The sequence below is a fragment of the Quercus lobata genome, chromosome 9 (genome assembly GCF_001633185.2).
Source record: "Quercus lobata isolate SW786 chromosome 9, ValleyOak3.0 Primary Assembly, whole genome shotgun sequence".
NCBI classification, from domain to species: Eukaryota; Viridiplantae; Streptophyta; class Magnoliopsida; order Fagales; family Fagaceae; genus Quercus; species Quercus lobata.
The window spans coordinates 53,038,611-53,056,285 of record NC_044912.1 but is presented as its reverse complement, the minus strand read 5'-3'; the positions used below and the strand labels follow the sequence as shown (position 1 = coordinate 53,056,285).

At 35.2% G+C, this 17,675-nt stretch overlaps 2 protein-coding genes across 2 annotated transcripts; both read right to left on the bottom strand.

Annotated features, from left to right (window-relative positions):
- Nucleotides 1-386: 386 nt before the first annotated feature.
- LOC115960481 (GPI transamidase component PIG-T-like) lies at nucleotides 387-6,142 on the bottom strand. The gene is made up of 6 exons (XM_031079412.1): nucleotides 6,124-6,142; nucleotides 5,782-6,084; nucleotides 3,647-4,906; nucleotides 1,486-1,635; nucleotides 1,210-1,390; nucleotides 387-751 (listed from the first exon to the last, which is right to left on the bottom strand). The coding sequence occupies exons 2-6, from the start codon at nucleotides 6,022-6,024 to the stop codon at nucleotides 570-572; spliced, it is 2,016 nt and encodes a 671-aa protein (XP_030935272.1). The 5' UTR covers nucleotides 6,025-6,084; nucleotides 6,124-6,142; the 3' UTR covers nucleotides 387-569.
- A 2,943-nt stretch (nucleotides 6,143-9,085) lies between these two features.
- Nucleotides 9,086-12,193, bottom strand: LOC115959366 (xyloglucan endotransglucosylase/hydrolase protein 2-like). Its single transcript, XM_031077729.1, has 4 exons — nucleotides 11,927-12,193; nucleotides 10,711-10,811; nucleotides 10,155-10,348; nucleotides 9,086-9,706 (listed from the first exon to the last, which is right to left on the bottom strand). Exons 1-4 carry the CDS (start codon nucleotides 12,114-12,116, stop codon nucleotides 9,322-9,324), a joined length of 870 nt encoding a protein of 289 aa, XP_030933589.1. The 5' UTR covers nucleotides 12,117-12,193; the 3' UTR covers nucleotides 9,086-9,321.
- Between the last annotated feature and the right edge of the window lie 5,482 nt (nucleotides 12,194-17,675).

Genomic DNA, 17,675 nt, shown 5'->3' with positions numbered 1-17,675 from the left:
ATCAATTTCACACTGAACCAAGTTGTGCAGCTTATAAAACGTTCAAGCCAAAGTAACCACTTGGGCAGATATTTCTGATACCTCACGCAATAGACTCGTAAGTTTTCTGGGGCTTAAAGGAATCTAAAGCATGGTTCCGATTTTAGTTGTAGTTTGTGGAGGGCTGAGACTGCCTTCTGTTTTCAAAAAGAACACTTGGATGTCCAGAGAGGGAAGAATAAGGGAAAAGACAAAAAGAAAGGGAATTTCTGTATAATAAATTTTGAATCTGATAGTACAAATAAGAATGCAGGAAAGAAGAAAAGTACAGCATAGGCAAGTTTGATTGGCCTCGCCTAGTTTCCTCTTGCAAACTCAAAACTGTCGAATAGTGATTAACCAGGAAATGAAGGATGAAGGTAATTAATATTTAAAAAAGTCAGTAAATAAGTCAATTCATTTAAGATGATTCTTAGCAAAGTGTGTACCCTACTCATAAAACTAGGGTGTTAGTTTTGGGTTAGAGGCTCATATTGTACATACTCATTGGCACATAGTGTACATTGAAATATCTAGTTGGCTTGCTAATGTCATTCAGAGTAGTATTGCCAAAAAACAGCCACACCAGCCACTATTAAGACTTTTAGTAAAAGTTTTGAACTGATGAAGGATGATGAAGTTGAGGGAGACTGAGGGGGTTCCCATTCCTTTCCTCTAAGCTTGGCAGACAACCGGGATAGCAGCTGAGGAAGCCGACCAGCTTTCTTGGAAGCTGCAAGCAGGATAACAAAAGGCAAACATTAGAAGCAGGGAAACAGCAAGCCAGCTAAATTGCAGGATATATATCAAAGACACATGGACAGCAAGCCAGCTCCCTCTTTTTTTTTATTATTATTATTATTTTTTTTTGATGACGAGGGATCGCCCTGAAGGTATGGGCCAGTAGGACCACCCTTGAGGGGCAAACCCCGGATGCCTACACACCCCAGTAAGCAGGCATTGGGTAAATCGTGAAATGCCTCAACTAGGAATCGAACTAAATTTACACTATCCCTTACTGTCGAGGCACCCTAGGCGAGGGTAGTACTGCGTTGCTTACTAATTATTCTACAAACTTGTAAGATCACAAATGAGTCAATGATTTAAACCAATAGACCCTTCTCAGACCTTGAGATTGCCTTTTCTTCCCCAAAAATAATAATATTAATAAATAAACCGAGAGAGACTTACCACTGTTTTTCAGAATTCTTTCCTCTTCGCCAACACGTCTTCGAAGTACATTGAGCAAAGATCCAAAATATAATGCAAACACCGTGCATGTAATTGTGATGACATTGTAAGGCATACTAAAATCAGGAGTTGTCAATGGTACAAGTAATACTTCTGTGTAAGACAGAACTGGGCTCTTTTCCTGCACCAGACTCAGATAATAGATCAGATGAATAGGCAAAATTGAAAGCATAAATACAACTGATGAACTGATGGCATGCAAGGAGTAGATAGTACCTGAAATTTAGACAACATGGGTGACTTGTTTGAAGAGTTATCTTCAAGATAATGCATGCTTGTCTGGAAATTTGGAAAGATTATTACAGCTGACGGAATGTCAAACCCCTGATTAGCATCTGGAGGATATTCATCGATGTGCAAAAATCCCTATTCAGACATAATAAAGAAGTAAGCAAGAATATCAACAAATTATAATGAGGAGCTAAATGCACACTCAACTTTGGCATAGAGTAATCTCTCTCTCTCTCTCCTTCCTCTTTTTTTTTTTTGGCCTTTTGGACCCAACCCTGGGGAGTAAACTACATATAAACAACCCCATATGTATCAAGTGATTCAAGGGAACTCCTAGTAGGGATTGAACTCAGGATATTTAGGTTTACTGCTCATCCCAAGCCTCCAACCACTAGGCTGCACCTTGATAGATAACTTTGGCATAGAGTAATCTCAAAGTAAGAATTATAGTTAGGTAGCTCCAATAACAATGCACTAAGGTCATGTCTAATAAATAGGCTCAAAGTAACATTGAGCCAATAAGGTCCCCCAATCTAAGTGGCCCAAATTGCAAAAGAAAGCAATGCTTCATGAAGATAGGAACATTTCTAAAAACAAATAGAACTTAAGAAAAGAAGGTGCATTCAAAGTGAACTACATGGGTTTCCTTTCCAATTTTGTTGAAAGGCCAGCATAGTGTTCCTAAATATCATCATCTTCACCTTCATCAAAACCAGCATATGCTTGCCTTTTTATATCTATAATATACTTTTCTATATATACATAATTAATGTATGATCATTACTTTGACAAGTTAAACATTATTTAGGCCCCTCAAATTTGGAAAAATTGTTAAGTCCATCTACAATGCCAAACTTAGAACTTCTAAGACAAGATGATGCAAATTTTCATCAAGTTTTAAATAAATAAACACAAATTCCAGTTAAACTAATTGAAGCATTAAAAAAGGACCAAGTATGGAAGATAAGTCCTAGTCATTATAACACATGAAATGAGAGACTGCTTTTGTATGGCAATGAGATTGAATGAGTAAAAAAAATATCACCTATTAAATTTCAAAATGATCGATTTCTTTAAACATAGCCCTCTCAAGTATACTAAACAGATATTGCAGTTTGAATGCACTGTTGATATCGGTCCAATATTCAAATGAGTTGAGTAAAATTTACAGTCAGACATGTTTGAATATTGTTAATGATGTCAGATATCCACAACAGAATATTTAATTTACCTTTTTGGGGAGGTGGGAGTGTAAACGAGCCGAGCAAAGAATTTAAAATTTCAGGATTGTTCATTTAGTTTTACTTCAAACATGAGCTAACTTTGAGCTAATCACCAAACTATATTATATGTTCAAGCTCGGTTCATTTTATTGTCGAACAAGCTCAAGCTTGTTTAGGAGCTACTTGATTAACTCATTTTTTTTCATATTGAGTAAACACTACAACTATAATTATTTTACCCATTCACAAATCTATGATGATAATTAATAACTAAATTATAGTGGAAATTATTTTATACATGTATTCATTATAAAGGTTGTACGCAATGCACAAAACTCCCACGTATACATGTATAAATATAAATATATATCATATATACTTAAATCAAGCCTCAAACTCACAAGCTTGTTCACAAACACATTATTACGTGTGAGGATGGCTTGTTTAATAGCTGAGCTTAAACTTAGGCTTAAGCATAGCTCATTCGCCAAATAAAGTAACATTTTTTTCAAGCTGAGCCAGAGCTGTTAGTAAACAAGTCGGTTCATTTACAGCCCTAGGCGGTTGATGAAAGTTCAAACTAGTGAATTTGACAACCTATATTTATAAATAACATCATCAACTTTGTCCATTTTTAAGCTACGAAGTCATTTCAATGAATTAGCAGGATTCACTATTAGAGTCACTATATTGACATCCTATGCAACACATGACATAATTGGCAGTGTTTCACTCTAAGATACAAAGTTATTCATTTATGAAACCTTAGAAAATGGCGTTGTGCATCTGATCAAAGAAGATCAGTGATTCAATCAGACAAAACCAGAGCTTAGATTCAGAAGAAGTTTTTTATCAAATAAATGAAATCCCAAAAAGAAAAAAGAAAAAAAAAGTGAAGAATAGCTAGATCATATGATTCATACCTTGTCAAACTCTAAAGTTAAAGCTGCCGATTTCACAGCACAAGGAAATTTTAGGACCAGCTCCATCACCCCAGGCGATACCTTGTCTTCAGAAGGTGAAACATGCATCTTTTCTACAACATTAGTGATAGCCTCAGGTTGCCCATCAACAAAAACCCGTAGAGTATGATAATAGACCTTAATATACCAAGGCACAACTTGAAAAATGTCAGCTTGCAACTTACAACTTTCTTCACCAATATTAGCACTCAGGAACCCCTCCTCCAAATCTGTGGATATGAAAGATATTGCAATAGTGCCCCTTTGATTCCCACTACCCATTAAGAACCTACTAGAGTGTAATGGTGCTCGTGGACATGACCAAACTACAGGAAACTTCCATGTAAGGCCCAAATCAAATGGCTCAAAGACACTGTACCTCTCAATTGAATATTCATAAAGAACAGATGAGCTCTTCCTATGCAAGCTATTTACTTCTTTATACATCTTGTCCGGCCTAACAGACAATTCAAAACCAGGGTTATCCTTCAACCCTCCAGAGCCTACATGATCAGGCCCAGTTATCGTGTTGTCCTTCTGCAGATTCTCAAGCTCAGTGACTAGGCCTCTCTCAAGTTGAAGGTAAACATTACTAGTCTTTGCGAGAACGCATCTTCCTGTGACTTTCCTACCAAAAATTGAACTCAAAGACCAGCTTGGTTGCAATTTTGTCTCACTCGAAAAAGTTTTACTCGTTTTGTGACTATTAGGCTGAAGAACAACTGTAAGAGCTTGTTCTAGTACAATTCCTGATTCCACGCTGCTTGAATGAAATTCAGATGAGGTCAAGTGCAACCGTTGAGAATGATAAAATCCTCTATATATGGAAGGTCTGTCCAATAAGGCAGAAAGCCCAGCTTTGTCTCGACATGGAAGTAGCTTCAACCAGGGAGTTAGGTTCTCGGTGCAAACAGCCTCACGGGGTAATGTACCATACCTCAGACCACCTGAAGATGGGTGAAAGCCCCATTCATGAGCAGAATAAGTTGTAGAAGACTCTAGGAAGTTTATGGAAGCACAAAAAAGACCTGAAAGAGTATGGGTTAAATTCTTCCAGGAAGCATCAACCTGATCCTTAGGGACATCAAAGACAGCCCACAACTCTACTCCAGGAGGCTTTGCATTGCTGCTTGAGATGGGGTCAAATCCACCCCAGCGATCATAGTTCCATCGGCCTTGTGTGAAAGATAATTCCATTTCCTTAACGTGAAATTTCTGAACCTGCCCAAGCAATACTATTTCAGGAGTTATTTAGAATATTCAACATATTACAAAAATTCACCTTAATTTTAGGTTGAGACTATTCTTTGGGGGCAAAGAAAAACAAAAGAGAAACCTAAGGCAGCAATTAGTATTAAGTAATCTTAGGAACACAAAATTTTCTCACAACTTTTATGGCTTGGCCTGTTGTGATTAAAGCAACATCACTCCCACTGGAGTACACCAATCACAACGTGCCATATAAGTAGTTTTGAAAAATATTGTGTCCCTAGACTTATTGATTAGTATTACCTTGTCTTTGTTTGCCAATCAAAGGTACCAGAAAGGGAGGGGTGTGTTTTCATTAAAAAAGGCAAGAACATAATGAATTGCAACCCCATTGCACTGAAGGTCTTCACTTGAGAATAAGTTAAAAATGTAAAGACGAATTTCAAAACAGCAAATGGTCACAATTTCCAGGATATGTAATTGAACAACACAAGACTTGTAGTTAAGCGTAGAACATTAGTCACATAGCACAAAAGTAAGTTGTCCCTCCCTAGTCCCTATATCCAAAATGGGTATTACTTATCCAATTCAGCTTCTAAAGGGGCAGGTTGTTGTGAGTTTGATACACCCCCAAAAAAATTACAAAATAAAAACAGATACCCATTTTTTTTCTCTTCCAATTTAGCACTGCTACTCACAGATATCAATATTTTTGCTTTTTGGGTACAATATCAAATACTCAAAAAACCCAACTTGGAATTAACAAATAATGCGAAAAGCAAAAGACCCAGATGACCAAAACTGCAAGATCCAACAAAATTTCTCAGTTTCTCATTATAAAAAAAGAAGAAGAAAACAGAGGTGAAGGAAATGGAATAATAACATACAAGTTGAGCAATGGCTTTGGGAAAGAGGTGGTGGTGGCGGCCATGGGAGGTGGAGAGCGGAGGAGCTGTGGTTTCGAAGTGGAAGTGCGCCAATACTTTCCGATCGGGCAGTGGTTTCAGAAGCAACTCTTCCGAGAATTCTTCTTGGAAAACCGATCCGAAGACAGCGAAGATTGTGGAGAAGCAGATTTGGAAGGAGAGTATGAGAAGGATTGAGTGAGTCCGTCTTGGAAGGTGGGCCATTGAGTGAGGACTTTGGAAGGTGTGTGAAGCTATAGAGAGTCCGCCATGAGAGAGAGAGAGTTTTTTTTTTTTTTTTTTTTTTGAGTGAATGAGAGAGAGAGAGTTGAAGAAAGGAAAAGAGATTGTGTGAATTGTCAATTATTTATTTATTTAATTAAAGTTTAACTTTTATCATTTTAATCCTTAAACAATTAAACTTCAAATTTTATCAAATTCTTCTCCAATTTATTTATTTATCAAATTGGTTTTTCAGTCCATTTCCGTCTATAATGTTTTGTTAAGTAATTATAGAAAATTAAAAAATTTTTTTTTTTGAAAATATCATTTTGATCTCTACATGTTAAGGTCACTTTCAATTTGGCCATTTACGATTTGATAGTCACCAATTTAGTTTCTTTTATTTTTAAGTTACAGTTAATTTGGTTTCTACAATCAACTCATTAAAGGAAATTCATTGCACGTAGAAAATAATAAGTACCAAGCTAACAAAATGTTCGGAAAAAATTTACAGTAATCCTAAAATGATATTTTCACAACATTTTTTAAACATGATGAAACAATGTTAATTTTATAAACAATAATAGACAGAATAACTAACTTGATTGAGAAATTTAAAGCTTAAGAACTAAAATGATAAATAAAAAGTGTTAGGAACAAAAAGTATAATTCATCCAAACTTAAAGCGTATAATTTGGGTTTTAGCCTCAATTGATTATTTAGCTTCGTATTAATTATTTTTTGATGTTTTATTGCATTCCTGAGAACATCCAAAAATATTTTTATGTGTTTAGTTTGTACAAAAGATGAAAAAATTTCCTCCAGCAAGATTGACAATTTTTTACCATATGAATGATACTAGGAATTTTGAATTTTACTTCATTTCGATGTAAGTTTGTTAAGATATTGTAATAAAATTAATAGGACTTTTAGCATTTCCTTTTTGTTTACCTATGAAAAAGGAAAATAAAGCTCAAAAGGCAAGTGCACGTATTACAATGAATTTGAGTACTGTATATATAAGGTTTATAGGCAAAAATGGCCCATTAGCATTAGCAACAGAGCACTGTTTTAATTCAAATACCATTATAGGGTGTCTAAAATGTTTATTCTATAGGGCCCAAAAAACTATAGGGGATGCAAAATTTTTTCGCGCCCAAAAACGTCACTATAGGGCTTAAAAACGCCACTATAGGGCCCCTTGAACCTGTTATGGGACTTATAAAAAATTTTTTCAGGAAAACGCTGCTATATTGCTATATAGTTCAGTGTTTCTGAGCTTCCAAAAGTAATGGGCCATTTTTGCCAAGGTTTATAGGAGTTAAGGTAAGTCCTACATGAGCTTATCATTAGATTTAGGGTGTCTAAAATGCTATTCTAGAACACCTGATGCAAAATCTCGGCTACATGTTTCTTATACTTGGAAAATTTTAGCATCATGCTATAGTAAATGCTTAGAGTTTTGTAATTTTTTTAATTGTATTTTACTCTCTCTCTCTCTCTCTCTCTCTCTCTCTTTGTGACTTATTGTCTCCCTTTTTCATCCTTCTCTCTGTGTCTTGTCTCTCTCACTTCTCTTTCTCTCTAATCATGCAATGGTGTGACAATGGTGGTATGGGTCATATGATGGAAGCATTGTGGGTTGTGGATTGTTGGTGGGTCATGTGCTGGTATGGTGGTGGTGGTGTGGTTGTGTATTTTGGTGGGACTTGTGATGGTGGTGCGGGCCTTTAAGATTGGTTTATGTGCATTTGTGGGTTGTGGGTGGCGGTGGTAGCAATTGCTAGTTTTTGCAGGTTTTTGGGTGGTTGGTTTATATTTTTTAATGGGTGTTTATATTATTTTAATTAATAGGTTGTATGTTAAGATAGAAGATGGAATGTAGGGTAAATTGTGAAATAGAACTTTAAATATACTCTAATATTAATACACATAAACCTAATATCACAAATATATATTTTAACTCTCCCTGTAAAACTCAAAGCAAAAGTTTGATGATTCTTTGTGTTTGGAATATAAAGCTTGTAACTTTGACCGGTTGACTAGGTTGGTCCTTCCAAGATGCCTTGAAGGTGACCAAATTTGATGGATGATAGATTGGGCATAATGTGGAGTGAATTTGTGAGAAAGTTGTCAAATTTCACGTATAAGTTGAACCAAAAAGGAGAGATGAGTAAATGTGGGTTTTTTTATTTATTAAGGGGGACTCTTTAAATCGTTTAGCAAAAAAAAAAGGGGGGGACTCTTTAAATCAGTCTAAAATATAGCTTTAACATCTAGTGGAATATTTTCTATCCAGACTAATAATTAGTGAAACAAAATTGCTTGTCTTGCAAGTGAATAACCAATAGAGTTACAATGCCCACGCTAGAGTTACATGAAAAGGTTAAAAGCTGAGTAAGAAAAAGGCAAGGTATTGCACATCACCAATAGAGTTATAATGTTTACGTACACGAAAAATATTAAAATTTGAGTAAAAAGAGGCAAGGTATTGCACATCCTTCATAATATGACCAAATTGTTCCAGGGAGTTGCAAGTACTTCAAAGGGCAGTGGTGAGTATCTCAGTCTCCCTCCAAAAACTCCTAGTTCAAGAGCAAAATTTTATCGTCTTTGGTCAAAAAAAGAGCAAATTGCAAAGCTCGTCTAGCTACCGGCGCTTCAACTTCATGGATAGTATGAGGTAGAGGAATCTGTTGAGATAGTGAGGCCATAACCAATCCAGATGCACTGCGTATGACCACTCCAACTCCAGCCCAATTATCTATATGGAAAGAGCCCCATTGAAGTTTATGGTGGCATGTGGCAACACATTTGACATTAACAAGATATTAGACTTGTTGTTGGGTTTTGGTTATCGAATTCTGTATAAGCATTTGGTGTGCTGGTTTGTGGAAGATAGTTGACTGAGAGAGGAGATCTTAAGATAAGGAGGTTTTTTTTTTTTTGTTTATAGATTAGTGTTATTTCTGCCATTACAGCGTGTTTTTGGATTTTGTGTTTGCTACATAAACTCGGCCAAGATCAAACTTGGCTGTAATACTATTTTGAATATTATATATATAAAAAAAAATACACAATATTATTGGGCCTCTAGAACCATTACACATTAATACACATAAAACCAATATCGCACATATTTTTAACAACTTGTAAATGTAGGAATGTATTCTTAAAGAACAAAGTGAGAAATTGATCCAAGTTTCTCATAATTTTGGTGTCAGTCTCATTGGATCTCCTTGAAGCTCACCCTGTATTTTATTAACTTCGTTATCTTCCATTCTTGTGCTCCTTACCTTATCAATGAAAGCACTCTGGTGGTGGTGTAGGGTACCTAGGCCTATCAGAACAATAGTCATAGTTCATGTACTTCTTTCTCACATTCTCATACTCTCTTTGTTGTCTATGATCCAATTTCCAATACTTTTCCAAATTCCACCAATACTTGGAAGAATAACATTGTTGAATGTCTGAGTTCTGAATTGGGCAGCCAGCAATGCCAAATCCTTGGAAGTGTGCATTGAATGGTGCATGAGTCCAATTAATTTTTGTCTGGCCTCCATCAGTTGCCCAACTATCTCCATCCCACAAGCTGGCTTCTATGTGCATTGGCTGTAATGGGTAGTCAACGCCAATGTTTTTGTTGTTTTTAAACACTCTGATGGGGACATTGTCCACATAAAATCTGTAATTATACCCAAGGTTGAAAAGCATCATATTAGCTATGACAGAGAGAAGAGAGAGAGAGAATGGTATGGATCCACAACAAATATCATAACTTTTATTTTTGACAGCTGAGGTGGTAGATTGTGATTGGTGAATAATAAAAAATTTTATGTGTGAAAGTTGCATGATTTTAAAAACTGGACTAAACTGACCGGTTTAATTGGGAATCGAGTACCAGTTCAATCCGGTAAAAACCTTCAAAATCAGTGAAAACCGGTCAAAAATCTGCCAAAACGGGTCAAAAACCAGATTGAACTAGGAACTAGAGGCAAAAATGGTTTTTGCCTTGATCTGGTTTTTAAAACCATAAAAAGTTGCATTAATTACAATCTAACACCTCAAATGTTGCAAAAAAATTGTGTAATTTATTTGTATTTATACTATTATTTTATTCATTTTGTTCCTACACGATTTGATGTTCGTTCCAGAGAATTTTGTAAGTGTGAAAATCTACTGTGGGGTCAAACCAAAGAAGAATTCTTTGCTCCCTGTTTCCAAGACCATTTGCAAAGACATTTGTTTGTAATGTGTATGGCTTCCCTTCCCTATTGCCCAAGAACTCAAAATCCAGCTCATCATGATTATTACCATGTGAACTTAGCTGCATATAAGCATATCACCTTGAATCAGTCTCTTCCATTTTGTGGATATTAAGAAAATAAAAATTATTCAGCATAAAAAAGGGAAATAAAAATTAATTATATATAGACACATGCACATGAACATTACATAACGAATAAAATTTTTCTATCCTAATTTTAGTGTTCCACTCCAACATTGTATGGTAATATCTTAAGTGTGCGTGTGTGTATATATATAAAATTTTGACAACTTAAAAAAGAAAAAAAAAAGAAAAGAGGAACATGTGATATAATGCGATTAATGGAATATAAAGTGGAACACTAAAAGTGAAACATAAAATCTCTAAATGTAACAATGAAAAAGAAGGGGCTTGGAATTCACGTAAAATGTAGTAACTACTCCAGCAGAATCCTTGTCTGGTAGCTTCATCCTCAAATGAAAAAACCCAGAAGCATAGCCTAGCTTTGATGCGAAGCCAGCCCCTGCAAGATATAAAAGATTATAACATAAAGACAATTAAGAGCCACCATTTTTGCATCACTAATGTAAAAACTCTGCAAATCTCATGAAAATTTCGTTTAGTAAATAAATTTGATTGAATATCAGATTGAATTTTCCCAGAAAGATATATGATTCCATGTGGAATAGCTAGTTTGTGCTTGATGTGGAATCCTTCATTACTTTGAAAACTCGGCTCATACTTAAAAACTTTTCCTCTATAACATGTTTTAGTATCTATATGTTATTTATGATATAGTAAAAATTTATTATTAATATTATTTTTCACTTTCACAATAATTTTAAACCTTTGATGATGAATACTCTGAAACTGTGAAAGCGATCAAAACACATTCAGCAATTATATTTTATATTGTTTAATTATAAAATATAACATGTTTTACATCCATATATGGACTTGGAGAATCCAAAGGGAGGACTACCATAACCAATCAAAACAAGTGATTTGTTTTGTAGCTCTATCAACTCTTAATTTTAAGTAATCCATATTATAATTCACAACAATAATAATTTGTTTAAATGGTTGGCTCTAAATCTATGGCATCTGGTTTATGATAATTACTTTTTATTATTAGATCAGCCCACCAAATATTTTTTAATGTAATCAACATTAGAACCAATTTCTATATTCGATAACAAGAGACAATATGAGATGAGTTAAAAAGGACCCGATCGTCCGTAAATATCCTTGACAAAACAGAAACTATAAGAGGAGATCTAACTAGGGTAAGATTCTTTATTCGTTTTTTTGAAATTTTGAACTTCCCAAAAATGAACTTTTTGCAAAGCTTTAGGATTTCCATCTTTAATCTAGTTGACTTAAAGTTTATTCATATTGAAAATTTGAATGTTAATGAATAATGATACATAGCATATAAATAAAAATAAAAAAAGAATAGGGAAACAAAATACAAGATGGGCAAAACGTAATAAGAATTTTTTTACGAAATGAAACTATAATAATATATTGAGGAATGAAAAAGTAAAAGAAGTATATCATAAATTGAGGGGGATATATAATCTTTTGATCTTTTAAAATGAAAGGGGGAAATTAAGAAACAAGAGGGGAGAGAATAACCTGAAGAAATATCCAAAGAGAGTTGAATATCGCGTCCTTGATATAAAGAAAAGACATGATCAAAACCCCATGTAACATCATAGTTTTCATAAAAACTTATATTGTCACTGCCTTCACTTGTAAGCACCCAACAAGGTAGGAATAACAATAAAAAATCAAGCAGTGAAAACCTCATTTTAAGGCACTGCATGGCTTCACTGCCCTAGCTAGTTTTTCAGCTTAGCTTTGTCTTGGTGATCTTGGTCTTGGTGAAGCTAATATGTGCTATATATAAAAGGGTACGTAGTTTGGATGACAACCCCCAAAGATTGGCTAAAAACCAAGAAAAAAGCATGATGGGTCTGAGCCATCATTTTCTCTAACTTACTTACACGCTATATTGTCTTCTCCATACCATCCTCCATAACTTATTACATCATTTTAGTAGTCTTTACTCTTTAGAAGCAATTGTAGGAAAACTACTATAAAATTAGAAAGAAAATCTTGTTTCTTGAAGAGAGCACTCAATCATGACACCTACAACTTGTGTTAGCTTGTGCAACTACGTTTTTAAAAATTTTGAAAAGATAACAAACTTCTTATTTAAACTTTTCAAAAGTCAGGTTTCAAATATTTATTTGAATCACCACTTCCTCCTTTCAAATTTGAGATTTTGTTGTAACCTTTAGTTTTATTAAAAGTCGAATATCTGTCAATCGGCACAATTGCCGAAATAAACAACTAACAACAAATTTATATGTAGCACCTTAAAAAATGTTTTTTTTTTCCTAATAGAAATTAGCTTATAACTCCATGAATATACATGAGATATGTGTATAAATAAACATAACTAATTATGTATTAAAATTTTACCACGTTTATATACAATCATATATATTCATTTAAATTGTTATCTATGCAATTCTCAATTTTAGTTTGTCCAACCACTATTTGTATAATAATAATAATAATAATAATAATAATTGTGGGTGCTCGAGGACCAAGGATGGATATGAAGAGTTGCCATATAATTGTGAGGATGCCGCAATCCACGGACCAGAGGAGGAAAGGCGCTAGAGGAGAGGAAGAGATGAGTCAAAGTACTCTATGGCATTGCAAGTGGGAGCAAGAGTCTGAAGAGAGAGAGAGAGAGAGTGAATTAGTGACCATAGGGGAAATTTCTAGTTTGGAGTAACCCGTCACCTTTGTATTAAATGGTGGGCAACAGTTTTATTAATTGCATTTATGAGGAAGTAACCTGAATAGTATAAGTCACAGCTAAACAGAATCCTTCCACCACCTTCTTCAAATGTAAGAAGTGACAAGTGTCATGAGAGGAGGGATGTTAGGTAAGGATGGATGGTTAAGATGTAATAAAAGGAGTATATAAGAAAAATGAGGTTCACAGAGAGAGGGAGAAGGATCAAGAGAAAAAGAAGAAACTAGAAGAATACTGAGAGATAAGAGAGTGAATAGTAATAATTCTTATATAAATGCGGTCTCCTCAGACCAATTTGTATTAAGAAAGTGGTTCATCCTCTTAATAAGATCTGCCTTTCCCTCCTTTAAAAAAAAAAAAAAAAAAGCGTAAATGTTGGGTTAAACTTCTACAAGTTAATTTTGTAAACTAAGGAAAGTGGTCACGTACCTTGGCTAAGTCCTGTTTTAAGGCTAGGAAGACTTCACGCTTCCTAAATGACCTTAGCTCGACCATGTCCTCTAGCCGGCATAGAGCCTTCTCCAGGCACTCATCTAGCAGGCCTGAGCTTCCCTTTTGGGGATCCCCCAGGTTAGCATCGTCCAACACCGGGTTTCCAGAGCTGAGGGTGAAGAGGGGCCTCTAGATGGAAGGTTTCTTGGGCTGATTTCCCCCGAGCTCCTTGGAAGTCCCAGTAGAGGAATTCTTTTGGGGCCCTCTCCTTATTCGAGCTTCCTTAGTAGGGGGCTGATGGGAGGATTGGGAGACTTCCCCCTCTTTAGCACCGTTGGTGCCCTTGCCTCATTGGACCCTCTTTTGTTTCTTTTTAGTAGCATTCACGGAAGAGGTGCGTGTGGGGGCGGGAGTAGTTGGCCGGGTCATTACTGGCATGGCTGTGAGGGAACCTATACGCGAGGGGAGATAAGAACCATTAGATCCTGATCAAGCTATGGAACATGGGGGATAAGCAGCCGCTTGACACCATAAATGTGATACTGTGGATTCCGAAGCGTCAGGAGCGTGTTGGAGATAGGTGAAAGGACGTTAACACATGGGAACACATAGGGCACGTGCATAGTTTACCTATGTGATTAAAACTTTGCTTTTGTCTCAAAGACTGTAGCCAACTTTTTAAGGGGGTTGTTGTGGGTGCCGAGGACCGATGATGGATATAAAGAGTTGCCATATAACTGTGAGGATGCCGTGATCCATGGACCCGAGAAGGAAAGGCGCCCAAAGAGGGGAAGAGATAAGTTAAAGTATTCTAAGGCATTCCAAGTAGGAGCGAGAATCTGAAGAGAGAGAGAGAGAGAGAGAGAGAGAGAGAGAGAGAGAGAGAATTAGTGATCATAGGGGAAATTTCTAGTTTTGAGTAACCTGTCACCTCCGCATTAAATGGTGGGTAACAGCTTTATCAGTTGCATTTATGAGGAAGTGACCTGAACAGTGTAAGTCATAGCTAAATAAACTCCTTTCACCACCTTCTTCAGATGTAAAAAGTGACAAGTGTCATGAGAGGAGGGATGTTAGGTAAGGATGGATGGTTAAGATGTGATAAAAGAAGGAGTATATAAGAAAAGTGAGGTTCATAGAGAGAGGGAGAAGGATCAAGAGACAAAGAAGAAACTAGAAGAAAATTGAGAGATAAGAGAGTGAATAGTAATAATTCTTATGTAAATGTAGTCTCCTCGGGCCAATTTGTATTGAGAAAGTGGTTAATCCTCTTAATAAGATCAACCTTTCCCTCCTTATTTTCCTTCTTAGGCGGAGTCCCCTTTTAGTTGTTTGTTTTCCTCTCTTATAAATTCATTGTTTTGGGCCACAGTTGGACCGATCCAGCCACTATTCTAAGTGGGCTTGGGCCGCTGGTTAATCTGGTCCCTAGAATAATAATAATAATAATTTTGATTTTTTAAATGTTTATTAATTTTGATTTTATGGTTTTCTCACTTAATAGTTCATTTAGCACAAAAAATTAAGAAAATTAGATTGGATTCTTTGATTTTGTATTGTAATAAATAGCTGCATCAAAATTAAGAAAATAGAATAAGAAATATGATATAAATTAGAGCCCAATTTGAGATTTAATTAAATTTTCTCTCAATTTTGACTCATATACACACACTAGCCTCATCACACGCGCTTTGCGAGTGTGATGAGGCTTTTTTATTTATTTATTAGTATTTGACTACTAATGTGAGAGATAAATGTGGAGGTGGGAAAAAAATAGTTTAGTGGTATAAAAAAATGGTACCTTGTGGAAAAAAAATAGTTTTATTTTTTTATATTTTTTCAAAAAGAAGAAGTATTATTGCTTGACAACTAATGTGAGAGAGGAATGTGGAGGTGAGAGAAAAAACTTTTTTTTTTGATATAGCTAAAAATTAAGAGTTACTAATTTTACATGTCTAGCCATATGATTTTTATTTTTGGATAATACCAGCTATTTTTAATACACATCAAGAGAAGGGAGAAGGTCTTAAAGAAACTGACAATAATGTATATCTAAAAGGGTCTAGCCCTATGATTTAAATCTTAGAAATGGATGAATTTGACAGTATTTTCGGAATTTAAAGGGAAGTTCCTTAATTAATAATATACATTAAACAGTGGTGTGTGTGTATATATATATATATTGGAAAGACTATTGGAATATCGGAAACAACGGCAAGGTTCAGCGTCTCAATTCAATGCATTCTTTGTAAAGGGAAAAAAAAAAAAATCGTCAACAAAAGTTTCTCTCTTTTTATTTCTATCCTTCATTGCTAGTAATTTAGAGACAGATGATTAGATAAACGATGGTGTTGGTTGCTGATACTTTGCTTTGTAGAGAGAATATGTGCAAGTTGGTGGTACAATAGCACTTCTACTTTGATCTTGTGCAATGTATCTAGGCTTGCCTATTCCACGCGCCTACATATCTCTTTTTAACACACACCTACTAAATAATATCTTTTGGTTGCTGATTTTTTTTTTTTTTTGGAGTATATTTGTATATTTTGGATTTGGATGTTAGGGTTGTAAAGTTCAAAGAAGATTTTTCTCCGAATGGACTTGGATTTGTGCAAATAGCACCCCACGATTTAAATCAAAAATAGGGAGAAAATTGCCAAATGCCATTTTCGGGCAAAAAAAGTAGTATTTTGCCCATTTTTCCAAACTAATTAGGAAAATGCCCCTCTTTTGAAACTCGATTTTCTCAAAATCGAGTTATAAAAAAAAAAAAATTTCCTGGAGCCTTATAATGGCGTTTTAAGGAGCCTATAGTGACATTTTAAGGATCTATAGTGGGAAACTACCACGTTAGGTTTGGAGAGAGATGGGACCGGTTTATCTCGGATCGGAGATGCCAACGGGGCGGGAATCCAAGTGGGGGACCTCTCTACCGCCTGTCTCTATCTCTTGTCAAGTATGCTCACCAGCTCTAATGAGTTAGCTCATTAGCTCATTTAGTTTAGCGCTTCGCGCGCTTTAGGCGTTAACTCTATCGCTGCGCTATGGTCAATTCTGTTCCTCTCAACTGCTTTGTCTCTTTCTCGGGTACATCCCATACATACAAAGACTGGAGGAAGCAATTTCGCCAATGGTGCGTTTTGGAACTCAAGCCCCATGGAGTCGAGTTATATGTAATTTTTTTCCTTTTTTATTGCCTATAACTCGAGTTCATGGAGCTCGAGTTACAAAACGCCACTATATGTCCTTAAAACATCACTATAGTCTTCTTAAAAATATCACTATATGGTTTAACTCAATTTTGAGAAAATCGAGTTTCAAAAGAGGGACATTTTCCTAATTAGTTTGGGAAGGAGGGCATAATACTGCTTTTTTTGCCCGAAAAGGGCATTTGGCAATTTTTTTCTCAATAATACTCCCTCCGTCCCATGTTGTTTGTCCTGTTTGAAAAATCAAACTTTTTAAAGGAACATCATTTATTATCTTATCTACTTTTTAAAAATGCATAAGTTTCCAAAACTACCCTTAACTAAATTTATCAAAAAATTGAATTATTAATAAAATAGGGGTATAATAGGAATATTAGTAAATTAATGACTTTTATTTTTAGAAACAGGACAATATTTTGGGACATCCTAAAATGGAATAGAGGACAAACAAAGTGGGATGGAGGGAGTAGTAAATAAGTGGAAAATAAATAATAAGCACACAAAGAATATAAAAATTTACATAGTTTGGCAAACTGTTTACTTCCACGACGATGACAAAGAAATTTCACTATAAAAATAGAAATATACAATAGTATAAAAACTCAAATTTCAATTACACCATTACACTATTTTCAAGAAAACACAAGACTAGAAGCGACTACCTCTCTTTTCTATTTTCTTTGATGCAGCTACATTGCTAGGTTTTGGAATTTTCTTTGACTTTGCAGCATAGTAGAATATATACATATATATATATATATATATATATATATATATATTATGCTAATATTAGGTCAATTGGGAAAATCCTTCTCCACATTGTATTTGGTTAATTGACTAACATGGGCTTGGCAATTCATAGCCACAAGAGCCCACATCAACGTATTTGGATTTGGATCTAGTGCACCAT

What these genes read in the sequence shown, in the direction of transcription:
- LOC115960481 (XM_031079412.1), bottom strand. Translation starts at nt 6,024, where the DNA reads ATGGCCCACCTTCCAAGACGGACTCACTCAATCCTTCTCATACTCTCC. An exon ending in TAACTTTAGAGTTTGACAAG is followed by an intron (nt 1,636 to 3,646) that starts GTATGAATCATA and finishes ATGTCTGAATAG; the next exon opens with GGATTTTTGCACATCGATGA. An exon ending in CCATGTTGTCTAAATTTCAG is followed by an intron (nt 1,391 to 1,485) that starts GTACTATCTACT and finishes AGTCTGGTGCAG; the next exon opens with GAAAAGAGCCCAGTTCTGTC.
- LOC115959366 (XM_031077729.1), bottom strand. Translation starts at nt 12,116, where the DNA reads ATGCAGTGCCTTAAAATGAGGTTTTCACTGCTTGATTTTTTATTGTTA. An exon ending in CTCTTTGGATATTTCTTCAG is followed by an intron (nt 10,812 to 11,926) that starts GTTATTCTCTCC and finishes TATATCTTGCAG; the next exon opens with GGGCTGGCTTCGCATCAAAG. An exon ending in GAGTAGTTACTACATTTTAC is followed by an intron (nt 10,349 to 10,710) that starts GTGAATTCCAAG and finishes GCTTATATGCAG; the next exon opens with CTAAGTTCACATGGTAATAA.